Source organism: Morone saxatilis, unplaced genomic scaffold, assembly GCF_004916995.1.
Source record: "Morone saxatilis isolate NCDOM2014 unplaced genomic scaffold, NCSU_SB_2.0 Contig22, whole genome shotgun sequence".
Taxonomy (NCBI): domain Eukaryota; kingdom Metazoa; phylum Chordata; class Actinopteri; family Moronidae; genus Morone; species Morone saxatilis.
The window spans coordinates 22359263-22386625 of record NW_023339785.1 but is presented as its reverse complement, the minus strand read 5'-3'; the positions used below and the strand labels follow the sequence as shown (position 1 = coordinate 22386625).

At 38.9% G+C, this 27363-nt stretch overlaps 1 protein-coding gene across 1 annotated transcript in view; it reads left to right on the top strand.

Moving 5' to 3' along the window:
- The window catches only part of il1rapl2 (interleukin 1 receptor accessory protein-like 2), a 286063-nt gene extending 260531 nt beyond the window's left edge, over nucleotides 1-25532 (top strand). The window contains exons 8-18 of the mRNA XM_035668767.1: nucleotides 3861-4006; nucleotides 12341-12481; nucleotides 13817-13877; nucleotides 15294-15406; nucleotides 18976-19121; nucleotides 19221-19298; nucleotides 19417-19533; nucleotides 22042-22164; nucleotides 22761-23000; nucleotides 23172-23202; nucleotides 23469-25532. Coding sequence (XP_035524660.1) covers nucleotides 3861-4006; nucleotides 12341-12481; nucleotides 13817-13877; nucleotides 15294-15406; nucleotides 18976-19121; nucleotides 19221-19298; nucleotides 19417-19533; nucleotides 22042-22164; nucleotides 22761-23000; nucleotides 23172-23202; nucleotides 23469-23557 — 1285 coding nt within the window. The 3' untranslated portion in view covers nucleotides 23558-25532. The remainder of the gene's footprint in view (nucleotides 1-3860; nucleotides 4007-12340; nucleotides 12482-13816; nucleotides 13878-15293; nucleotides 15407-18975; nucleotides 19122-19220; nucleotides 19299-19416; nucleotides 19534-22041; nucleotides 22165-22760; nucleotides 23001-23171; nucleotides 23203-23468) is intronic.
- The last annotated feature ends 1831 nt before the right edge of the window (nucleotides 25533-27363 follow it).

The window sequence follows — 27363 nt, the reverse complement described above, 5'->3', positions numbered from 1 at the left end:
ATAATAATAAGAAAACATTTTGGAAATTACCAACCTCATCCTTTAAGAACTTTGGAGGATGTACTATAAAGAACACTACTGTGGAAGTGGAGTATTTGAAGATTACTCCAAGTTTGTGGATGCCAGTTCATTTGAAATTGGCTTGCATCGATGATGTAGTGAGGCAGTGGGTCAGTGTGGAGTGAGTTGTAGTTGCAGTGTATTTAGATGGATATAGAGCTGGACATCATCTGCGTATCAGTGGAAGTAGAGACCATGAAGATGAGTGGCAGCGTGGTGAGGATGAACAGGAGAGGACCAAGTACTGATCCCTTGGGACAGAGGTGCAGTGCCAGAGGTGTAGTTCAACAGGTTAACAACACCACTGATACTGAGGTTGGTTTACAGACAGCAAAAACAATGTTGAGGTTGATGGTCAAAAAACGCAGTGATGCTGTTGAGGATGTGAGTACTGATATGACCAGAGTGGGAGGAAAGGAGGTTGTTGGTCATTTTGAAAAAGAATAGCAAAGTGTGAATTATAATAATTGCTAAGTCTTTTTTATCTCAACCAGGTGCTGAGTTTTATACAAAAACAATGAAAGATGAGCAGAATAAATCATTATCGATTACTGGATGAAAGGAGTGTGTTTAATAGCAGACTTCAAGACAGCATTATAGTCATAGATCAGAGAGATATGAGGGGACATAAGAGGAGAAAGAAAGGAGGTCTACAATGGGTGGGGGTGGGTATAGAGAGTTATTGGAAGGAAGGTTAGAAAAAGGGAGAGGAAGTGATGTGTTTTTAAGGATTTTAGCAAGTCACTGCTTTTGACTGTGACCTCTAATAGTCGGCCCTGGTAGACATCAGAGTGATGCACACACTCAAAACAAAAAAAGGAGGAGAGCAAGAGAAAGACATTTGTTGTATTTCTTCAGGTCTATCTGACATTTTTAATCTCATAATTCTTGCTGTAACGTGGAAAATTATTAAAATAATTTAATATATTAAGATTTCACAGCTTTTTATCTGCTCCTCAGCTGATAAATTGGCAGAGAAAAGCACTATTATTGAAAAGGTTAGGAGTTCAATTCCCACAGCGACCACCCATGCTAAAAGTGTGTGTGTCAAAATTCTTTGCATGCAAGCACTTGGATAAAAGCCTCAAGTGACAGATACGTTTCTTTTCATGGTGAATTATCAACAAAAAATGATTGCCATTGTTGAACTGTGCCAACTCCCACATGTTTTAAAATCTGCCCTGGTCAAAACTGAGTCAAACCAACATGTTGTATAAAGAGGAAGAATAATACAATTCTGTCCCGACTAGTCTGTTTTCTGACACATTTCTGATACATTTTAATGAACTTACACATGTAACATCACCTGTTACAACATATGTAGTAATGCAGCAAATAAAAATGTATATATTTGGCATGTAGTACAGTACTGTAATTTTAGCTTGTGATCGTTTTGATACCCCATTTTTTCAGTGGATCTGATTTTTCCACCACTGCCATATCCTGCTCCTTTCCTGCTGGTAAATCAAACCTCTCTGCACTGTGATTACAGTTTAACATAAGAAAAAATATTGTCGGCTGCAGACACAAAACCTTTTGTGTTCAAGCACAGCATTTCTTGGGTGTCATCGCCCACATGACTCTCCAAAAGCCTGTCCAGATTTGTCTTAGTTCACACTCCCACACTCATTTTCTCTGGTCTCTGTTGCCGACTAAGATAATTTCCTCAAGGTTCAAGCTGTGATTACTCAAGTATTAGAAGCTGACACTGAGTTCACTTCACAAGACACTGGCTTTTAAAATAATCTTCCCCTCTGAACTACTGGATAGATTGTGTTGATAACATGGGGTTTGGGGTAAATGAAATGGTCAACTGTCATTGCAATTGACTCCTCCCTTATAGGATTGTCTAATTACAGCTTAGCAACCACAGCTATGGTGATTCTATGATTCTGCAGACAGAAGGTCTGTCAAGTTTTGTATTTCTCCACATGTTGAAGTGGTCTGCTCTGTATCCAAAGAGTTTAACCTAACCCCAGATGGTTTGTTACACAGAACCATGGGGGAAGTCGCCATTGGAAGCAGTTTGGAAAAGGGCAGGCACATTACTTGGCAGGTGATTGGATGAGCCATCTTTCTATCATTATCTATCACAGGCAAACTTCAACCAATTAAATCAATGAACCATATAATATCCGACAAGCTCTACCAAAGCAGTCGAGAAGAGCAAAAACATCTTTTCCAGTAACAAAAGTTGACGATTACCTTTTTGGCGTACGAACATTACATTTAAGTTAACCTCTATCAGCAGCCATTGTTGTTGAGCATCAGTCACGTCTCCAATATGTCATCACACAACACACACAAAGCCTACAGTAGCCATCAAATGCACAATCAAGACCCTTTTGCAGGTTTCTTATTTTCTTATGAAAAAGCCAAAAACATTCAAAGGTTTTCCATAGATGGAATTTTCAACCACCTCATGGACAACATATTTGTTATTTCAGCCAGTAAAATCCTGGTCATTGGCTAAAATTATACAAATAAATAATAAATATCATTTGGAACAGCTTACATGCAGTGCGTGTAACACATGGCTGGCAGGGCTTAGTGATGGGTCAACTGCTGAAATAAGTTCCCTCAACAGAGAATTAAAACCTTTCATAGCAGTGATAAAATGATGTCAACAAAATGAATGTCAACTTCAAGACAGAATGAACAACATGGTTTTTATACTAAGTGTTGACCACCGTGCATTTAAAATTACCACCTTGAGGCACATGACATTCAAATTGACTTCCACTGACTAACAACAAGAAGAATAGCATTGTGTTTGCATAGTTTCAAAGCCACACAAGATCAATATTAATCACAACAATGAATATGAACAGAAATCTAGATATGGCCATATGACTTGGTGTGTCTGTTCTGGGCTACTGTAGAAACATGGCCGATTCAACATAGCAGCCTCCGTAGAAGAGGATCCGCTCTCTGTAGATAAAAACAACTAATTCTAGAGAAAACACCTTATTTTCAGGTGGTTATACACTGATGAAAACATACGTGTGCATATTATATAATATTTCTGCCAATAGATTCTCCTAAATGTTTTGCACTGGGCCATTAAATCAATCAACTTGTTAAAATCTAGAACAATCAAATTTAAAAATAAATGAATGAGAACACATTAAATGAAATTACCATTTTGGTTTTCACTATTAGACAAAATCTTACTGGACCATATGTGACTGTTCTGAATTTGCAATGTCAGCACAGTTAGTCTGATCTCAGATATCACTGGTTATGGCTGAATCTGACCTGAAATCAGGCTTAAAGGTGCATGTCGTGACCCAAACATCAGTTCAGTCTGCCCCTCCTCCACCTCCTCTCTTCCTCCTCCTTGCAGGCTTTTAGAGGAATATGACCTCACCATAAGGAGAGAGGCTTTTTCCAGCTGTCGCCAGTGTTTTCTACACATGCCTCCTTACTCCCTCTGTCCTCCTTTTTCATCTGCTCTGTATTCCACAATGCTCCACTCCTCATTTCTCCTGTCCTCTCTTCCTTTTGCTTTATCTCCTTTTATACTTTTACTCCTTTTGCAGTTTTTGGTGGAGTAGTACATGTTTACTTACTCTCCGTTCTCTCACTCCTTCTCCTCCCCTTTTTACCTCTCTCATTTGCCAGTCTCGTAGGTTATTTTGTAAGGAGTAATCTGGCACAAAACACCACCTAATCCATCTAATGTTTCATACATGTTTATGTTTTCCTTGTCTTCCCTAAAAGGTTTTCAAAGGAATAACATTTTGGGGAAAATATGTTCTTGCTGTCTGTCACTGACTTCTCTTTATCTGTTTGTCCAGGATTTTAAGGGAGCATTTAGGGGAGAAGGAGGTGCAACTATCCTTAACGTTTGATGCTGTGGAGGAGGCAGACCTGGCCAACTACACCTGTTATGTGGAGAACCACATAGGGAAGCGCAGTGGGAGTGCTATACTGCAGAAGAAAGGTAGATTACTCTCTCTTTCCCTTTCATTACCTTCTTCCTATTTTAGTTAGGTGGAATTAAAGAAGTGCCTCAACTGAAGAAGAGAAAACTATTCCGTCGAAGAAAATTAACTTACACATTATAGAAGAGCAAATTCTTTTAGGGAAGATTGAAGTTAGTTAGTTCAGTAGGGTTGTCAATCATTATTATCTACTACTGCATGTAGCTTTGGTCTGTTAAAGCCATGGAATGAAAACATTACCTAAAATACTGTAAATCAAGTACCAAACGATTGTACGAAAAGTCTGAAAGCACATTGTGGGAATGTTTGAAATTGTAGAATATACTCTCACTTTGTCATGAGTCAGTTATCTTAGTTTAACATAAAGACCGGAAACACCTAGCGTTCCATGACCTATAACGTACACTAATTAGCACATGGTAAGATTAAAAATGTTAAGTCGCTCCACCTAGCTGTTGGTCCTCTGGAAATAGATTTTTTCAGTGGATGTGTATGGTGTGTGTACTGTAGGTGTGTGTGGCAGAGGCTAGCTATTATCCCCCTGCATCCAGTCTTTATGCTTAGCTAAGTTAATACCCTGTGGCTCCACATTTAGACATAAAAGTGGTATCAATCATTTTATCCAACTTTTGGCAAGAAGACAAATCAGCATACTTCCCAAAATGTCAAATTATTCCTCTAGACAGGTTAAACATGAACTAAATAAATATACACTTCTATTCACAGATAATTTACTGTCAAATACACAGTAAACAAGTAGAAAAAAATCTGGACAATTCCACAGTGTGTTGTTCCCAAAAGCAGTGCTTCATTTGTTTACCTTGACTTGCTAAATATAACCATATATGCTCTAGTTACCTGGGACATATTCCACTTCTCTTTATGATTCTGTTAACAGGAAATACCCCTACAGCTCAGGAACTGATGCTACTTTTATGGCTCAGTAAATATTTGTGGATGTGAACAGCTTCCAAGATAATTAAGGCTCTAAATGTGTGCTGTCATCAAGAAATGCGCAAGATGTAAAAGCTCTTCCAAAGCTTAATTTTAAACATTTGGGGAGCTGCTCTTAAACAGATGACACAAAGAATATTGTACCACATCTCATAGACGGATCAAGAGAAAATACAAGAGGAAATATTTGACAGAACTGGAGACTGTTTGATTGACAGGTGATCTCCAGAAAGAGTGGTCAGTAAAAGGAATGTTGAGCACCACAGATGGAGACAAAATAAAAAAACAGGAACTCATACTTACCGCTTTAAATATTCAGCTGAAAAATGCATGAGGGCATAGCTGCCTTTGTAAAACATTTGCAGCAGTCCTGCGGTATCTTGCTTTCCATCTGATGAGCAGAAAGAACGGGCCTGTTTGAGTCAGAGGCCACAACCCGGAGAAAGAGAGAGAAACAGAGAATAACCAAACAGCGCTGGAGGAGGAGATGAATTGTCTCTGTTACCTCAAATCTCGGTGGAAAAGAGGGCCGCATGAATGCCCGCTGTATGAAATAAATGTATGTAATGCAGAAAAGCAGAGACAAGGAGAATTGGGGGAATGTGGAAAGAGATAAACAGGCGCAGAAACAGTGGGAGACAGAACGAGGCAAGAAAATAGAGAACAAGGGAGAGGTAATAGATGCAGACTGAGAGATAAAGATAGGGAAGGTAAGGGGTGTACGAGAAAATTGGGAGAGACAAAGTGAAGAGAAAAAGAGAAAAGAAGAGACACAGGGAGAAGGAGAGAGAGCAGGACTAAAAACAGGTCTTTCTATCTCCCTGTCTGACTCGTGCTGAATGCCTTGGGTGTCAAATCTATCTTACTATACTTAACTAGCACCCTAGGGACTCTCACACACAGGCACAAGCACACACACAGGATCACACAGACATACACACCAGAGGGGGTCAGGATGGGAAATGTAAGGTCGTCATTACTTCACACTGTAATTACCTAGATGAACACAGGAAATTGTGTGTGTGTGTGTGTGTGTGTGTGCACGTGCATACAAAGCTTTATACTAAAGCAATAGGCAGCAGTACTATAGAGCATATTCTGCATATATGTGCGATCGGACCTGACGCATACACACAGAAACCCATACACTCCCCTCATGGGAGGCATTAAGTGTAATGGGATTGGTCCTGTATTTGAGACTTACACACATATAAAGGAACACACAGTGGAATACTGGAGTAGCTGGAACTTGAAGCAGCTATAAGTTTAGTACATGTTGCAGCATAATGTGTTTTCTGTGTGACTGCTGCGACAGCATAAAACGAGATCTCCCTAAAATCTTGCAAAATGTGTGGGATTTCTTTTGTATTAAGGTAGAGGTCGGGAAACTGTCCATGTAGGTGTGTGTTTATATGTATCTATGTATGTCTCATGAGGTGGTCTCCTTTCTGTCTCTACCTATTACTTGTCTTGCTTTCTTCATGCTTTTTCAATTTAGCAATATACATTAACTGCAGTTGTCCCAAAGCTTAAAACTCCTTCTTGTCTGCATCTCTTTATCTACATCTCCTTCTCTGTGATCAGTATAGATTTAAAGGTAATGAGGAAGAGATAATGGCTTTAACCTGGAAAATAGATCAGTGCCGATCAGTGCCATTCTTTACTCTTCTTTCAATTAAGAAGTACTCTCCAGTGCTCATATAACAATATAATACGCTGACCTCTATAGGAGCAGCACCCAGGCTACTTTCTTAAAAGTTCACTAACTGCCAGCAGATTGTTCCAGTGCCTCCTGTCCTGAAGCCTGGAAGCTAACAGGGTCACATTTGGGCTCCTGAACACAACATGACAGCCTAAACAAAGCACAAGTTATCCTAAGTTAGCACTAAGTTATCAAAGCTTGATTTCATGCACTGTGTGTGTGATTGAATTAGGCTGTGCTCTCACCCTGCAGTGACCCAAGGTAATGGGTTGATGCATCTATGTTGCACGCATGCACTCCCACGGACACACACACCTACAGTACACACACCATACACATCCACTTATTGTAACTGACAGAGCAGAAAGAGCTGCCTTCAGCCACCATGACGACAGTCTTACTAGAAAGAAAAATGGAGGGAGAGAGACGGACTGAAAGAGCTGACAGGAGAGAAGATGGATTGAGAGAAAATGACAAACAGAAGGACAGACGGGGACTGAAGACATGGTTTCTCTGATGTCACTCAAAGATTTCTGAGTTTGGGCTCACCGCAGGCTCCTACTTTATTGGCTTAATGTAGAGGCAGAAAATACAAATTTAGTCAGTGTAGTGAGCACAGATTTGTAATGAGGACAGAAAAAGCACCCACAAACATTCCCTTTCGTCCCCATTTACACTCCATGCGTCTTGGAGTGATCGGATAGCTGTCACATGTCAAAAAAGCCAAGTGCAATTGCATCCAAGAAGCACTGATCAGCCTGATTGCTAAAAGCACCTCGGGAGGGGGTTTAAGATGTATTCCAGCCAGATGTTGAAAAGGTGTAAATGCATCTCTCTAAGGTGCGAACATCTTTACTCCTCCCAAGTGTAACTATTTCAGTAAGCGGCCTCTACAAATAACCACTCACAGGGTGAGCAAACCCCCCAGCCTGTCTCCCATCTACCCCCTCTACTCTATTAATGTTGCATCTTTTCGGAAAAACTTCTTCCTGTGGAAAATATTTATCTGAACATGAGGTCCATTTACTAGCTTTTAATCATATCACAAGCCAAATGGAATTTGCCCAGATATCGTGGAACTGTAGACCTCTAAAGGCCCTGCTCATACCTACACCGGTGTTTTGGTCTTTCTAGCCGATTGGACCTCTGCTCAGGTTGAGGTTGGGTGGACCTATATTGGGACTATGTAAGGTCACTACCCTTCCTCAACTAATAATAACGACAAAGGTGAGAGTTGTCCGACCAGGATTGACAAAAGTAACGGGAAAATGAAGATGTCAGCACAGTCTTGAGACACAATGACTGAGGGCACCTCACAGCCACACGGGTGTAGCATGGATGTGACTTCTTCTATTTGTCTTTGTTGGCTTAAAAGCTGACTAGCTTTTGAGAACATCATTTAGAATCTATGTTAAATAGAGTTTGGAAGAAGTTAAGGTTTTCCTAGTCACTTTAACAGTGTGTTAACAGCTTCTAGTCAGCTAACCTTAAAAGAAACTGCTTCTTGAGTCATTTCAGCATCTCATGGTGGTTCCAAATTGAAAAATGAGACAGATGGTACATTGGGAGACAAAATGTAAGGCTATTTTTATTTCATATTCATTATTAATATTGGGTTTTTTTGACAAACGGGTAAATGATGCAATGCTAATAAAGCAAGTTGAAGAAATTTGAAAACTACAAAAGAGAGAAAGAAGGTGAAACCTGTGGAATTCAGCAAGGTGGTGTCAGTGTCACTGTGTTTGGTTGTGAAGAGAGACAAAGAGCATGACAGGGAGAAAAGTTGTATGAAGATCTCATTTAAATTTCCTTTATCATATTCCTCCCAACACATGCAGACACACACACACATACACCCCCATTACCGGTGACTACTCTTTTTATGCTTAATGAGTAAAAAGCATACTTAAAATTCAACGCTCAAATTCGGCTCCCATTTTCCTGTGCAGTGATATCAGGAGACGGCGGCAAGTGACTCATTACTAATGGAAAATATCTGAGAAAGATAGATGAAGGGGGAGTGGTGATAGAGTGAGGGGAAGAGAACAGAGAACGGAAGAGAGGAACACGGGAAAGAGAGAGGGATGAATGGAGGCCGGGGGAGATGGAGAGAGAGGCGGAGGTTTTTAAATGGGTCTCATTACTAATGGAAGCAATCTGAGTTAACTTCACTGTAGAGCAAATATTTGGCAATTAGTTAATTTTTCTTCTCCCCTTGGACCGCCATTCCATCTCTCCCTCCTACCCTCCCTATCCCCCACTCTGTCGCTGTCCCACCTCTCTCTACTATATAGTGTCTCTGTGTATAAGTAAAAGTGGTGCAGCAGCTCAGAGTAGAGTTGGAGAGACGTCTACTGGTGAAATGTGGTAACTTCAGAGAGATTATATACTGTGGTGGTAAATAAAGGGTGCATTGTGGGGTTATTTCAAAGAACTGAAAACAACAGAAGGCCTTATATTTTAAGTTTTGTCCTGAAAAGTGTCCATCTTATGTCACTCAGTTTGATAGGTCAACCAGAAAAAGTGTCCCCAGGTGGCTAATAACATGCATGAGATGATGAGTTAAATGTCTGCCTAAAAAGTGCAACATTTAAATAAGATAAGATGACATGATATACAAGGGCTTATAATGACATCTCACCAAAGAAAAAACAATAAAATCTAAAACCATTAAACCATTAAACCACAGAGCCATTTTATTTGTACTTACTATAATTTGTACAATAGCATATTATATTATATTTATATTATTATTTCAAATTTCAGCTCACGATTTTAAAGCCTTTATAATCATTACATCACTGACTGACACCTTCTGTTAATAAAATTACAGTTGTACGAAATTAACAGTAACACGAGATGGAGTGCTTACACTGTGACATACAGGCATTGTAGGAGCACAATGAATGTTTCTATTGCACACTCACTAAACTGACAAGAGAACAAAGAAACTAACCATTTAACTGAAATGGGAAAACTTGAATTTTTCCAGAAATATGATATTTAATCACAATGTTTGTATATTTTTGTACCTTATCTACCCTTTGAAGCAGTTCATAAAATCCTCTTTGAACTGTAAATTATATGGTAGCCTCTCTCTCTGTCTGTCTGTCTGTAGATGATAGTAAGATATATTATTCTCCACCCCTTGGATAATTACATGTGACTTTGCATCAGACCAGTAGGTGGCGCTGTGCTCCCAGGTGGCAACAAAAATCTGCTTATGATGACATGTTAATACTGTAGGGTCTGACCAGAGTGAAATCATTCTTAAAGGAACACAGGTAAAATGGTAATAAACTATTTATACAGCCCCTCAAAACAAGGTCCCAAAGTGCTTGGATGAACCAGGATTAAAGCATTTCAGAACTGCAATCAGGCACAGAAAATTAGACAATTAGAAATAATACAAAAATAAAATGTAGTAAAATACACACAATACAACATAATATTCAGAAGATATCAATAATTCTGCAACCCTCAGATCTTGCTGCATTGATAATCAGACAAGATTATGTATCTAATGCATGTCATGTATTATACATAAAAAGCACTTTGAAATCAAACTGCCATGACTTAGGAAATCAATAAACACTAGTTTTAAAATGAAGTGGTTGCAGGAAAAGTTAAGTTGGCATGTGTGCATGTGTGTGTGTGTGTGTGTGTGTGTGTGTGTGAGAGTGAGATGGTAATAGATCATATTTCCCATGGTGTCATTCACCAGCCATGTTCCATTAATCTCCCATACACTCATATTGCCTATGATAGCACTATCATTCATACTCACACAAAAAATCTGAGATCATGTATGTGTGTGTGTGTGTGGTTGTGTGTCTGTGTGTGTGTGTTTGTGTCTAACATGTTGACGTGAGGTCATCTGTCTCTCTCAGTCGAGGCAACTTACTTTGTGTTGAGGCTGTGTGTTTTGCCAATTTATAATCTGCAGGTCTGTAAAATACAGATATACACAGGCGGTTTGTCGATTATTGTCAATTGCAGTTTGATTTTGTGAACTTAACTTACACCATAAGATACCAAAGTTACCACCAAACACTTGGTACATCAAAAGCATCATCAATAAATCTCAACAAAATATAAAATTCAGTCATATCAGCCCTGTCTGTAGCTGTCTCATTCACTGTGTGAGACAATTGCGGCTGTGTGCTGCTCTTTATTAGAGATGAGGTAAAGAAAACACTTCCAAAAAAGCATAAATCTTACATTTGTGTGGCTTGTCCAAGTATGTTTTTCTGTGTAGCCAGAACAGCCTCATTGTTGCCTCTTGTGGCTCTGTGCCTCCTGGTCCAATTTGCAACTAAGTGGGATGTAAAAACCTGATTCCACCAGTGCACATAGACTGAGAATGGACTTAACAGTGAAGTAGGAGACATCTTGTGTCCAGCGGGAAAACCATAGAAATGAACAAATTTGCATATTCATAGATTCTGGAAATATTTAATGAGGTAGAAGGAGTGGATGCCTTTTCATGTGGAAATTACACTTTCCATATCAGACACACATTATTGTTCCTAGCAGATTATTTGTATATATTTCTGAACACATTTCTGGGAGGATCTTTAAAGTTTGCTTTAGCAGAAATGGACAGCCCCAGGATGGGAGTGCAGAAAAACTGCAAAACAAACTCAAATCAATGATTTATTTTCTGAAATAAACTTGAGAAGTTCTTTGGGCTAATAAGCCGGCATACAATTTGCCTGCTTTACTTGCGTATCCAGCAGAAACAGAGAAACATGGGTATCTCAAACGTCCTCTTTTTGCCATCCGTTGAATGTAAGTCCTGTATTCAATGCAAACTTAACAGTAAAACATTAGACCTTCTTTGGCCTTGTTAAATGTTCAACTTTGACTTTGGCTCAACTATGTAGGCCGATGAACCAAAGCAAGGAATTTGCTGCAGAGTGGTCTAGTAATTCATAGCTGAATTTGGCACTGAATTTGTTAAAGCAACCCTTACACATATAGGGAGTCATTTCTTTCAATGTTGACATTGAAATTGTGCCTAATGGAGCTTTAATTGAATGTTTAACTGTGATATTCATTCAGCCTCTGACTTCTGCCTCCTTCTCTCTTTAGAAGAGTCTGAGTCCAAAGTGAATTTCTAGATTCGTAAGTGAAGCAAATAAACATTAATAATTAGCTTCTTATTAATTTGCTCTCAACAGTCATGTTAACATATCTTACACGCCTATTTCAGTGTGTGTGTGTGTGTTTGCCTTTTTTGTGTCTCAGTCAATTTTGTATGCTTTATTGGCAGGAATGTTAGACATACTGTTAACAGAGCTTCTTAGTACAGCTGTGATTCATCAAAAAATAACGTCGGCAACAACGGTTTCTCTGAATGTTTATTTGTGTAAGAATGACTTCAATCAATCTGAAGGTAATTTAAGTTTTCACTTTTTATATTTCCTGAAGTCAGATTGTTTCAGATTAACTTCATACACTCAGATGTGAGCAAGCCAGTTTGTAAAAAGAAAGCACAGAAGAAAATCAACAGAAACAAAGCTGAGTCATACAGTGCTTAAAGTCTGACATATTGGAGAAAATGTTTGATTATTTTCTTTTTTTACCTCACCGTCAGTGATACTTTAAACAATAACTGATATAAATCTCATTTGTTTCTTTTCCACCGTCTCCCTTGCTATTTGTCTAACTGCAGATATGTATCGTCTGGAGCTGGCGGGTGGTCTGGGGGTCATATTGTTGCTGCTGGGAGTCCTGACGGCACTTTATAAGTGTTACAACCTGGAGATCATGCTTTGCTACAGGAGACACTTTGGGAGTGATGAAACTGAAGATGGTAAGCCTTTTCGTGCACCCACTTTCACTTAAGGACAACAGCAGTGTCCGGACAGGCAACTCACCACAGAACCAGACCTTATATTAACAATCGTATTGCACCAGGAAGGGCAGAGAACTACAAACATGGAAGAAAGCAGCAAAAGCACAGTGGTGGGCATACAGTTGAAAGTAAAGTTTTCATGTTGCCATAAGAAGCAATAAAAAGCACAAAAGATATAATTACACTCAATCAAGTCAACTTAAGTCAAAGAAAGCAAATAACAAAAAAGCATTTGTTTTCTCAATTGACTCGGTGAAATTTTCTTTTCTTTTTGGGATTGTCATCAATTGACGGGACAATGATTAGCTTCATTTTTCACAGCATTTGTTAAAAGTAAATATTGACGAGCAATATAAGCAATTGGTAGCAGTTGCTTAAAGAAAACAATAAAAAATTGAAGAAAGAAAATGACAAAGGTGTCATTTTGTAGAATTGATTCAAAGTATTGATTTCAAATTAAAGCCCTAACTCAGCCTGCTTTCCTTAGCAGGGTATTCCCAAGATCTCAAGCCCCGAAACTACCGATTCCCTCTATTCTCATCAAGACCACATGTAGGATTGATCAGAAAATATCAGCATTCACGAGGTGGTCGGTTTCTGATCCATTGCTTAAAGAGAGACCACTGGCACACCAATCAAACATGCTCCAACAGAGGGAACACTCTGAAGTTGGCAGTTGTCTAAGTTGTCTAAGCTAACTGCACGTGGCACACCAATATAACAAATTCAAACAAAACAATAGACCAGACTTAACAGTTCAAAGAGCTGACTTAAAAACTGTCCTCAAAATGGAGAGTGAATAAAATATGTACTGTAATTTAGAAACAGTCCTTGTTCTAAAACACAATATTGGCATCATATTATTACGAAGACAGCAGAAAGGAGCTTTTCATCTCATGTGCTATATGTGTGCTGTCGGCGTAACTGTCTATTTGAAAGCATGGCCAGCTGATCAAAATTCATGAAACACGGACAAACACAGATTGAACAAACTGACCAAAGATCTCCAAAAAATTCGAGACAAGGAAGGACAGCTATGGCACACCAAACAAACACCTGTGTTTGTTAGAGAATGTTTGATTGGTGTGCCATGGCCTTAACATATTTACCCCGCACAAATAATGCAAAAGAATCACAACATTTGAGAAAAAGTGCATTCTTAAATACAGTAACAAATATACGATCTAATTTGTATTTTCAGCCCAGTGAGTTTATGGGTGGTGGGCAAAATAAGTCAAAGAGATGTCTACTTATGTTTCAACTCAGTCCGTCTCACTGTCTCTCTCTTCACAGATAATAAGGAGTATGATGCCTATCTGTCTTACACTAAAGTGGACCTAGACTCTCTGGGCAGGTCGGTTACATCTGAACACATGTTAATGTATTAAACAATGCTTTCTTATCATGCTATAAACACTAGTTACACACAGTGACCACAGTATGAAAGGACTTGATAACATTGCCCATGTTTGTTGGACATTAAAGGCTTATTAAATGTAGATTTAAAACCCTTGCTTAAAGTAGAAGTTCAACAATTTGGGAAATAAAGTATTTCACTTTCTTTCTGAGAGTGAGATGAGAAGATTGATACCAATTTCCTTTCTGTGCGTTAAGTATAGAGCTGGAATCATGGCGTGGTTAGCATTAGTTAGCATAAAAACAGCAAGCCTGGCTCTCTCTAAAGTGACAAAGTATGCCTACCAGCACCTCTAAAGCTGACTAATTAACACGTTGTAATTGATATTGTTAAAATATGTACACAAATAGAGATGTAAAAAACACCTTTTGTGGTTTTAGACCACGTTAATTGCTGGAACTATTTCTTGGCAAACAACAGTCTGGTACAATGGTTTTATGCAGCATCCAGAGTCGTGTCATTACAGCGAGACTGCCAAGTTTGGTAACATTGTGTCTGTACACAGACCTCTGGCAGCTCAGGCTGTAGCCAGAGACGCTACAGTGTAACCTGAGGATGAATAACTGCAGCTTATCAAGGAATAGTTACCAGCTAACTCCCCCTAAAATCCCACATCGTCTATTTTACAGCTCTGTTTCTGTGTACAGATTTAATAAATATTAAAATGTGTTAACTTTAGTGGTGAACAGGCTAGCTGTGTCAAAGTGTTTCCAGTCTGTATGCTGACTAAAGCTAATGACCTCTCTACTCTAACTCCATACTTATACAATATGTAAGAATTTGAAAATTAAAAAAAATATTAAAATGATCAACAGAATGTGAAGAAATAAAAGTTCTGACTTTATGTCAAAGATGTCAAAGAATTGCAGAGAAATCTAGTGAAATTAGCATGCTAACCAGCTAGCTTGGCGAGTGGCGAGTTCGCTACGTTACACAAGTTCTCTTAGCTTCCTTAGTCTGTATGCTGTCTGACCTCCTCCTCACTCCTCTCCTGTTTGACGCTGGCATGTGACAGGTGGAGAGTAGTCTCAGTTCTTACATATTGCACCTTTAATGATACAAAATTGGTATCAATCTTTTTATTTCCCTCCTTTAAAAACAAAACTAAAGTAAGCTATATCATTGTTTCTTACAGCTGCTTCACAGTAAAAGCTATATTAACTGATCTTTGTTGACTTTAATCCAAGCTCAGTAACAAGAAGCCCATCACATCCAGCTTAATGATGTCACATTAGTTTATTTTCAACTGTTAACACCTTAAAGGCATTTGCAGCCACCACCAGGTGCTCATTTAACAGACTGTTTTGCAGTTGATTTTGAATCTGGAGCCATAATTGTTATTCCCTTCCCCAGCAGGACGAGCAGTGATGAGGAAACATTTGCTTTGGAGATCCTACCGGACGTTTTAGAGAAACATTATGGATACAAGCTGTTCATACCAGACAGAGATCTAATACCTAGCAGCAGTAAGTATCCATCTATCTCTCTACCTTAATTACCCAATCCCGCCAACACACACACCAACACACACACACATCCTTTATCTCTCTCTTAGTATAGCCCTCAGTACCCAGAATGCATAATGGCACTCTTTAGACAGATCTTCTAAACACACTCCGCAAAAACCACAGCAGTATACAACTAAAAGTTTCCAACACGTCTTGAAACTAAAACAGGAAGAGTCTGCAGATCCTGTCTAGATATCACTTCAGACACACGATCGGTCACATGCACTGCACAACCCAGTTGTTGCGCAATACACACACACAAAAACACACACCGTTTGTCATCATTTCTGGGGTTATGTGTCACTCTCTGTCCAACTGGAGGGGGGAATATGATGGTTATTGCTGTTATCTGTCAATGCTCTGACCTGACACACACACACCGGTGCACACAGACCTCCATTACAGACAAGCACAGAAAGGCAGAAAACATAACTCTTACTGCCGTGCACTAAACACACACACACACCAGCCATGTGTTTGTCTATCTAACCTGCTTCATTTGACTAATATACTAAAATAAACAGTGCAAGGTTAGTTTCCTCTCGACGGTGACAGTATGTGGATTGCAGTATATATTGCAGCTGTTGCCAACAGATGCTTAGAATCACAATTTTTTACACTCTCAAAAGGCACACTCAACACTCAAATAATTTAATTGTGACAAAACAATCAGGACAATTTTGCAGGGTATTGTGGCTATACATGCAATCAGAAGTGTGTGTGTGTGTGTGTGTGTATGTGTGGTGGGAGGGGGCGTAATGTGCAGATTTGTCAGTATTGTCAGTAGACACACACACACACATCCACACACATCCATCAATGTTAAGCTCATCTCTGGCCTTGCTAGCTGCAGGGACAGTGAATGGAGCTTTTAGATTGAAATGTAGTGAGGTTCATCTGTTTCATACAACTGTTAACCAATAAACACACAAGTGAAATTCTCACAAACACAAAGGCACATTCTTACACATGCATTAAATGTTCACGTGTCCCTGTCTGGGACGTGTGCCTGCACATACGCTGGCTTTCTTGGTTATTTGTACAGGGGAGATCATTAAAGCTAAAATAATCAAATGATCAGTATTCTTGTAATAACAATTGAAGGTGACTCTCCAGTGTCCCTCAGTTCTACAGAGCGTTTTAGTATCTTTCAGCTCATTGTTTTGGTTGTGACCTTGCACATATGATTCAGTGTCATTGCTCTCATCAACCCTGTGTTTACCCAGAGCAGCTATTTTTATCGATCAAGCTCTGATAAAGTTAAAGCCAGAATAAAACTAAACATTTTATTTTCTCTTTGTTAGCTGAAAGCCAAAAGAAAATGTATAAAATCAGGCCACTTCCCATAGTACGGTATGCTCTGCCATGTTTCTTGTCTGACTTCATATTCAGCCGACACACAGTAATTATATTCTACATGCAAATGCTGTCTTGCTGTAAAAGACTTCCCAACTTCATTTTAAAAACACTGAAGTGTCAAACTACTGCATTAAATAAAAAAATCAAGTCATTATCCCGTTTCAGGACCAAAATAACATTTCAACTTGTCCAAAAAACTTCATAAAAACAAATGTAGACACTCAAATAACTCTATAATGTGGCTAGAAAGTAACAAATTAATGTGTGTTATTTGCATTTGCATTTAACATTTTCTCCTAAAATGCATAAACAAATTCACTTATTTAAGGCTCATAATGAATTGCCCTGCTCTACATAGTTTGCCCTTAGCCAAAAATATGCCTCCTCCAAACACGCACTCAAGACAAACACACACGACACCGCCTCCTGAAAACAGATTAGAAAGTCATATTTCCTCCAAAAATGAGGCTTCCTCTCTGTGCCCTGAAAACATCCTAAAAACAAATGTCCACTGTGCATAACTACACACATAGCTCTAAGCTGCCTATGAACTAAAGGTTACGTAGTGTGAAAAACACACTGAATGAGTGAATCACAGAGACAGAGAGAGGTGCCTTGTCATTGCTAACCGAAGCCATTGTCAGTACAACACTGCGATGCGACCTAAAATACACCATTCAATTATCCACTCCATTAGCCCTCCGAAATTAACAAGAGAGCGAGAAATAAACAACGGGGACAGAAAGAGGTGGGGACGGGGTCATTGGTTTGTGTTATTTCATTAATTGATTTACATAATCCTAAAAAATAGAGAGTAGGAAGAGGAAGGGAAGGGCAGGAGATAAGAGAGGAGGTTAAGTGTGAGGAAAGAAAGAGCAAAAGATAAAGAGAGAGATGGAAAATTAAACCGGTGAAAGAAATAAAGGGACAGAATTTTGAGATGTTCTGTACTATTTGTGCCCCTCAAATTGAGCGTGAAATTGCAATGTGTTGCTGGAGAGTCTCTGTCATTAATTTAGTTAGCAAGTGAAGAGATGGTGAAGTCATACAGAGAGAGAACCCACATACATTTTCAGTAACTACAAATTTGAGAAATAATGAGCACTTTCAGTGTCGCGTGTTCCAAAAAAAACGAAAAAAAAACATATAATTGAAAATGAGACAGTTTGAGAAGATAAGTTTCGGTTTGAAGCAACAGCACCACAGTAAGGATAAAGAAGAAGCATTTTAGAGCTGTGGTGAATATTGACTCATATATTGACACATCTCTTCCTCAGATTCGTTCACTTTTCACATCTCAAGTTCACATTTTCCCCAAGTAAAAGCTGATGGTGGTGTATCAGCACAACTCTGATCCCCATTTAAGAGCTGACTTCACTGCACTGTGTCAGAGCCAAAAGTCTTGCACAAGCATTTCTGTCACTCTACTATATACTCCTGTCAGTCATTCCAGTCATTTATGAACAAAATGAGCTGAAAGATGCTACCAGCAAAAAGAAGACTAATAGTATATAGGGAGGTTTTTCCTACATAATCCCTCTTCTTCCATCGTTTGAAGCTATTTTCATGTAATCAGTAATCATTAAAACACTTTTTCTCTAACTCTTTTATTTTCTTATTTTTGAGAAAAAGTAATCGATTTCACACTTCAGACTGCATTATTTATATGAGGGGATTAGCCTAGCTTAGCATAAAGACTTGAAACAGGGGGAAACAGCTAGTTAGACCATTGCCAAAGTTTAAGCCTACCAGCTACAGCCACCAAGCAAAGCTGGTAAAATATTGGATGTTATATTAATGTATTTGCATTATGTGTAATAGTTTGACACATGAGGAAGCGACAGTCCACTGCACCCAGCTGTTGTCTGGCAGGAAATAGTTTTAGTACACAATTACCTTTATAGCTGCAAATGCAAATACATTTTACTTGTATGTACAGGTTAAACAAATCAGACAATACTATTTTTTCAGTCTAGACAGATCTGGCTAGCTTCCCCCTTTGCTTTTTTGCTAGCTTAACAACATTCTTAACACAGAGACACTAAGTTGATGTAAAGAAAAACGAGGACACTTTTACTTTTACTCTCTTCATTCTGAACGACATCTCTCTCTAACTTTCTTCCTGCTCTTTTTAGCTTTAACTTGGTCCCCATGTCTATGTCTCCCAGCCTACATTGAGGACTTGGCTCGTAGCGTGGAACAGAGCAGACGTCTGATTATCGTTCTGACTCCAGAGTTTGTCGCCAAAAGAGGGTGGAGCATCTTCCAGATAGAGACACGCCTGCACTCCATGCTGGTGACTGGGGAGATCAAGGTATGATCTGGGAAGTAAAACGATAAATATAATGTGTCCTCAGCTTTTCTGGCTTCATCACAATTAAACACCTCTACCTGTGCATCTCTGTGTGTCCAGGTGATCATGATAGAGTGTGCAGACCTGAAGAATGTCATCAACTACCAAGAGGTGGAAGCACTTAAGCATACAATCAAGGTATGCAGAGAGAGTGATGAATAAAAGGAGGGAGGGAAGAAGGGTGTAATCTGAAGGGTGACATTAGACAGCAGGAGACTAAAGCAATAACGAAAAAAATATCTTCTCCTCCCTGCAGGTTTTATCCATCATCAAGTGGAGGGGTCCAAAGAGCAATGAGCTGTCATCTAAGTTTTGGAAACAGGTGGTCTATGAGATGCCTGCTAAACGCAGAGAGACACTGTCCAGACGCCAGGTACACTGCCATTAGGTTTTCCACAGTCATGGCACTGTTTGTTTGAGCAAAACCACAAACCTTAACATTAGCTACCGAAAGAAATGCCATAATAATAATAATAATAGGTGAAGTTTTTTTATTTATTATTATTTATTTATTTATGCATAAAACAGATTAAATTTGCCTGTCTGAAAGAATAATGAAATATTTTTCCATCTACTCATGGGTCATACATTCAATATAGTGAAGAATGGTTCCCAACCTAATTTCTGTGAAGAAAAACGTTTAGATTATTATTTAAGATATAAACAGGATAAGGGCACAGTGAAGACCTGAACATGAACTGCATGAAGCCTTCACTCTGCCAAACAGCCTTGTTCTGCATTAGAAAAGTAAAAGAAAAAGTAAATCAGCAAAAAAAAAACCTAATAGAACAATGAGAAAGCCTAAAAAAAAGCCTAAGTATGTAAACACAAAAATACATAATACACACAGAGAAATTTATAAAAGGTCCCTTGAAATATCAGGAAAATTCCTCTCTGATGCAAAATTCACAAGAAATTATCTGCTCAATATCCATCCAAATTTCTCATTTTACACAGACTTCCTGCAGTTATTGTGTTCAATGTTTGGTTTAATTGTACAGTTTATTAGTTGATCTGTACTGTTATGCATTAAGTAGAATATAAAATATAGTCTGGGGCTGTCAGTTTATTTAATGATAGCAAAGGGGTCCCTTAGGAAAAAGGTTGAAAACCACTGGTATAGTGTCTGTGAGTGAGAACAAATGCATTGGAAATTTAGTCTGCATATTTACTTATGCTCCCCCGAGGTGCATACATTCACAACAACCAGATGGCCTTTGAAATGTCTGCTAAATACAGGTAATGTATGAAAATCTGAATCACAGTGGGGAGAAATGTGTATGCGTTTACCATGTGTTAACACCTCAGGTGGTGTGTGACCTGATTAGCAAAGAGATGTTGTCATGCTGCTTGGTACTGAAGAATAATAATTGACAAACAAATATAGAGATAACTGTAACTGTAACAGATGGGAGAGTATCATCTTAATGTCCTTCAGTGCCTTAACAATTCATGTAGTACAATTTTGACAATGATAATAAGAGTATTATCGAATGAAAATTTGCCGTTTTGGGTGTTTATTTTGCTACTTATTATGTGATTTCAGTTTAACAGTGAAATAAGAGTATATATTCTTTATGTATAGAACAGATCAGTCAAACTTTGTAATGTTTACCGCTTTAGTTTTATTCGTTAGGCCAGCTGAGAACAAACTGACAAAGTGCCAAAAAAACACCACACATAAAACAACCCCAAATTTCAGGCCTTTCTGAGTTTAAGTGGATAGACATTGGCATCTGATAGTCTGCAGTTATTCATGCTTAGAAAGCCTGATATAGCACAATGAAGCCAAGAAAGGGTGAAATGCCTCTTCAATTTATGGGCCAAGGAACACACTTCCTAACTTTTTGAAAAATTGCACAAGAACGCTGAAGAATCTAAGCCATCCATCATGCTCAGTAACATAGACTGAATGGCAATCAGGTGTGTTATGACCCCTCACCACCACCAACATCCCCAACCTTGGAGGATGACATTTTATGGCGGGCCTAAATCCATGTTACTTTTGTTTACCTGTCCTAGTTTACTTAAAATTGGACAGTGATAACCTAGATAAACCAAATACATAAATGCAACAAAGTGAACTTTAGCAAAATGGTTCAGGACAAAGGAAACAAAGGCTATAAATCAGCCCTCTTTTTGTTTCAGTCAGTAATTGAAGCTTTAGTCATATCACTGTCAACGCTATTTTCTTTGAACATACTATACACATAATACATCTCAGGCAACTATTGCACTTTAAATGAAATGTGTTTTAAGACTAACTTGAAAAAATATAGTATAATAATAAAATCCTGCACAGTGAACGTGAACCTCACTCATATTATCTCAATCCAATTAAAGGATAAGGCTATAAGGTGGCATTCTGATTTTTTTCGAGCTGTGTATCAATCCAAAAACTTACACATGTGATAGTATATAATAATAGGAATCTATATATGATATCTACTGTATATAAACAGATGCATAGTTCTATTAAGTCTTCTATTCTATTAAGTTTTAAGTCTGAATAATTTTCTAACACTGTAGTTTTTATTAAATCTTACTCAAACAATAGTAAATAATATTTTTGTTATTTTCAGCAGCAGATTAATACACATTTGGTGCTCCAGTGAGTATTTACAGCAGCCGGACGGTGTATGAGATAATGTCTGAAGGAACATGTCACCCAGTGCACTGTGGCTCATTGATGTTTTTAATAGCTTTTGGTCAACAGTGTAGCTCTATGGCACAGAGAGGTTTAAGATATATGGCTCTGTCTACAAAGAAAACACTTGTCCGTTGGATAAGAGAAGAGAAGAAAAACATAGAGTATCACTACTCAAACATTTGTATGAATCTGCACAGTGAACGCTGTATAATTGTGTTTCTGTGTTAACAGGTGATGGACTCCGGTGAACAGGGCCTCTTTGGTGACCTACAGACCACCGTCTCCACCATTGCCATGACAACCACTTCAGCCTCCCTGGCGCCCCCTAATGATAGTCGGCATGGACATCATCAGGTCAGCTGTTGCATGTGTATTACTTCAAACGGATGTTATTACTCAGTGGTGTTTAATCTAGTGGTGTTAGGTAGTAATGACATATACACAGATATAGATTGTATAGGTCAATCTTTCACGCTACTATGCAAGGAGGGCACAACATTACACTAACTTATATAATTTACAGCAATATTGTAAATAACCTATTTTAAAGCTGTAGAACATGAGCATTTCGTTATTATATTGTACCGTGATGTGTATAACATGGGTGTGGTAGGCTATAGGATTTTAGGCCTTAGCTGTGACCACAGTTTAAAGCAAAATAATTGCAATGATGTGTGGCAGGCACAGACAACACAGAATATTATGGGCCAAAGATTTCTCCATACGATTGGAGGACCAAATGTATTGCTAATAAATAATTCGGTTCACCTTAAAACATACACGCTAGTCAAGTGCTGACTTGACTCACGCAACAGATTTTAACAGGTTGGCAGCCAATCTGAAAACACCCCCACCCCGCAGGCCCTAGTGCAGCTATAGGGTTGAACTGCCACTCGAAATAATACTTGAGGTGATAAAAGTTAGCAAGAAGTCATGTTCTCTCACCCCAGGTTGCCTTGGCGACAGAGATCCCCGACTACAACCAGATGACCTTGCCGCTGGGTGGTGGTCACACTGCTACAGCAGCCCAAATGAGACATTTCTGCCGTAGCTACGAATTCCAGCTTCCTCCACAGCCTTCCTCCCTGTCACCTCCCCTCCCACCGCCTTCCACCGTGCAGTTCTCCACTCTGGGTCCCGGGGGGCGCCACGTCTATTGCAACATCCCTATGACACTGCTGAATGGACAGGTGGGAGAAAAGACAGCGCCACTTATTTTATGTTTTTTTGCAGTTCCTTGTTAGTTTCTAGCATCCAACATCTACACAGTGTATCCTTTTCTTGAATTTCCATACTGTTGTTTATGTGCATGTTCTCAGAGTTTAAACGCATTAAAAATAAAACCCCTCTTTTCTCCCCAGGGGTTCAGAGCAGTTCACTGGGGAACAAGAGGTCTGTTTGGATAGAAGAAAATGTAGAAAGAAAATAGTATCTTCATATTATCCAGCCTAAATTTTTTATTTATTTAAACAGACTGGGAAATAGCTTTCATATGCAGTATAGTTTTTATATATGAGGCATGGTGCACTATTGGCATGCAGTAGTACTGTATATACTGTAGAATGCAGTCCCTGTTTTCCCTTTTTAATTGTAGATTTTGGCTAGGAGTTGTCATGTGGGGAAGATTCTTGCTAATCACCGTGCTGTGTTTTTTCCAGGGGCCTCAGAGCAGTACGCTTGGGAAGAAGCCAGAACTCCACCTGAACAGCACCTTCGTACCGCTCACCAGCAGAGAACTAAGCTCTGACATCTGGTAGAAGGACTGCTCAACTGGTACTGGATAACAGTCCGGTTTACAGACTGCTTTTACACTGGCTTCGGACATGGGATAGGCTGGTTGGTCAACTGGTTTTCATTGGGTTTTTTGGACCGTGTACAGCCTTGGCTACCAGGACTGCCTGCAGACATGTTTTGGGCCACTTTATCCCATTGTGTGAACAAAGGACTGCTTGAAGACTGTATAAGCCTTGGATTCACATTGGTTGAGTATACTGGCTGCAGACTGCTCACAGACAGATTCCAATACTGATTGTACACTGGTTTTGGACCTACCAACTGGTTACAGACTGATACAACCTGATATGTAAGGTGTGTGGCCATGACCATTGGAAAGGAGCCCTCTTACACAACACGACTGGTCACACGCATTTGACTGGTGCAGAGAGTTTGTAGACAAGTATGGACATATGGATGTAATGAACTGGAAAAGTCAGTGAAAGGTCCACGGTACTTAAACAATGAGTAGGTATCCACAGACAGGAGTTGTTTTTAATTCGTTGAACAAGCTACGGATTTGGACCTTGGAGTATCTCGTAAGTCTGCTCACACACCAGCTGGAAAACCAGTTGATTGGTAAGCTTAACTACTCGGAAATATTGGTCGACTGAAAAACAAAAGTAGCGTAATCTCAGAATGCCAGTCGATCTGAGTTCTCATAATCAACCTGTTGACTAGGTGGCTTATCAATAAACAAGGCAGACTTCAAGCAATGATTTTGGAATACCAGTTCACCTTAAAACAACAAGTCAACCTCTTGAAATACAATTGGTGGCTAGCTAGCTAGCTACCTGGTTTGGCTCTTAGAAGCTAAAATGGTTGACATAAAATAAATGGATTCCAGCAAGAATAGATAGACGAAAAGAAGTGATGCATAAAGCAATTGCTAAACCTAATTACTGAGAAAGCACAGTTCGCTGGTGTATATGGAAACATAGCTAGTTGTTAAAACTAGCTGACTAAAAGGTTAGTTACTTATTGAGCTAGGAGGATGCTAAAAGGCACCATGAGACTGCAAACCAGCCAGCTCATCACCTTGTAACCCAGTAATCAGCAACTAGTCAACTCATCAAGAGGTGGACTGGCCAAGAGTTGACCTACCAACTTTTACCATCAAGCTGAAAGCATAAAGGACTTGGCTTTTTCTATTTGCATGACCACCCATTTAGATAAAAAAAATAATCAAATAAACATAGATAAAAGAGTAAATGACAGAATCATTTCTCGCAGCCTCTTTTAATATGGAGGAGAATAAACGTCTTATGTTGATACAGTATATTTGTTTTCTGTCGGGCCATGAAGTAATGATAAAAACTGATAAAGGGAAAAAAGGAGGTGTCCCTCCAAAAACATGTTTTTATTATTTATTTTGTTTTGTTTTATTCAAGAGTTTTATCCTCTTAGAAGGTTGGTGATTTTTTTTTTGCCAGGCTTTGTTCTTAATGTTTGTTTGTTACAATAATCTCTGTACAGCTTCCATAACTTGCATAGACCTATACATGACAGTGATTTGTTCCCTGCAATTTTTGTTAACACCCAGATTAAGTGTGTGAGACCAGACCCCCTTTTTGCTTTCATTCAGTTCCTATTTTCATCAGTGGATGGATGGAATGGATGGATGGATGGATGATAGATAGATAGATACATGGATGGATGGATGCTCATGGCAGTACAACCCTGTTAACGGACTGATGTTCTGAGCCTGTCACTCTGGAATCGAGACCACTACCAGTCAGCCGAAGGGGGCTTCACTGCATAAAAGCCGGACTCCAAGTTGAACCAGACCACATTATTCTTTGTGAGCTTTAAGAAACCAAGATTATTACCATAATATTTAAGCAAAGTGAATAATGTTTTGAATTTACACAAAGGTACTGTCATTGTCTTATTAGAACCAATGAATTCTGGATATTTGAGATTGTTTGATACAATAATTAATTATTTGAGTTGTTATATTCAATGGCAATATACAGTATAGTGGTTGTCTTTTGATTTCTGATTTCTTTGACTATTCTTTGGATATATTGGTTGAAATAATTTAACTGAGAGCAAATAAAAATCATATGAGTTGTTTTGTACATTTTGGATGCCTGTCGTCTGACCTAACTGTTATTTCTTATTTCCTCTGCTTTTTCCCCAATTTCTCCATGTCTGTTTTAATTTTATGTTTCTTGCAGATTTTCTGCAAGGTCATCTTTCTCATCTGTAATTCTCCACACACACTCAATGTTCCAGCTCTTTCCCAACCCACTTCCTCTTCACCAACAGTCATCTGGATTTCCTAATAATGCCTAAGTGTTGAAAGTGAAACTATGCTCTTCAGTTCTGTTAGCTCCCTCTTTCTAGCATCAGATACCTGCAAAGGACACTTTAGGGGCGTGGCCTCAATAAAGACCAGAGTGATTGACAGAACAGCTGCTGCTATGTGCTTCTGCTGAACTGCTCAACTCGCATTTTCTCACCCATGCTTCAGTTTTCAGACAACAGTAGGCATTTCTCGTTGAACAAAAAGCTCAAAAATATGCCTACCATCTCCTCTAAAATCCACTAATTAACTCATTGTATCTCAACAGTTTAGTTTTTATACAAATATAAATTGTTTTCCCCTGGTTCCAGTCTTCGAGTAAGCTAGGCTAATCACCTATGCCATAGCTCCCAGATTTATATTCGTGACAGTGGTATTGAAGTTCACACCTAACTCTCAGAATCAAAAAGTGAGCATGCGAACGGATTTCCCAAAATGTTGCATTATTTCTTTAAAGGTCCGGTTTTTAAGATTATAGAGAAATTGATATATAATATTCATAGGTATGTTTTCATTAGTGTATAATCACCGGAAAATAAGAATTTTGTTTTTGTTCCCTAAGAATGAGCCGTTTTTATCTACATAGGGAGTGGATCCTCTTCAGAGTCTGCTATGTTAAGCTGCCATGTTTCTACAGTAGCCCAGAGCGGACAAAAACAAATACCAGCTGCAGAGCCTTTTGCGGTTACACTTAACAACACTTAATAAAAAAAAAGTTATACATAATGAATATAGAAACATGGTGACAACAAATTTATCCTAGTTACCAGGTTCCATAGCACTCATAAAGGTGAGGTGGTTCCAATTTAGATCTGTTTAATGAGACAAAAAATGTGTGCAAAAACAAATGACACCAGTGGGTGTCTGGACTGACTGCTTGTCAGACAAAAGCATGTAGGGAAGTACAAGTGATTTTCAGTCCACGTCTGTAGGTCCCACAGATGTGATGAGATGTGGTTGTGGTTGATCGGTTTCCATTCTCCATTCCACTTTCAAGACATGAACGAAAATGGTTAAGGTTGGACTCATACAGAATAAATGACAATAATCGACCGTCTGGCTCACAAAGTAACCTACAATGTACATTACCAAAGACAACAAATACACAATACAATAATAAAAACAGCCTGCTCACAAAGAGTATTGTTCACTGAAAGGCTATGTGAAATGTTTTGCAAACTGCCAACAAGGTGAATAGGCTTACTGCACAGTCAGAGATAATGTGGCTCTTAAAAGGGAAAATCACATGTGGGAGGTTTTGTGAATAGAAAAAGAGAGCCAGAACCGGGGAATCGGGCAGGCACCAGCAGTTCTGGGGCCTATATTACCTGGCTGGCCAAGGAACTGGAGTCTGTTGCATCTGGATAATTGAATTTTCTTTTAAGAATGTTGTGTCCATGGTGGGTACGTAAGGGTGGTCCATTCTCGCGTCTGATGGTGGCTGAATGCAGACACAGATGTGATGATAGGGA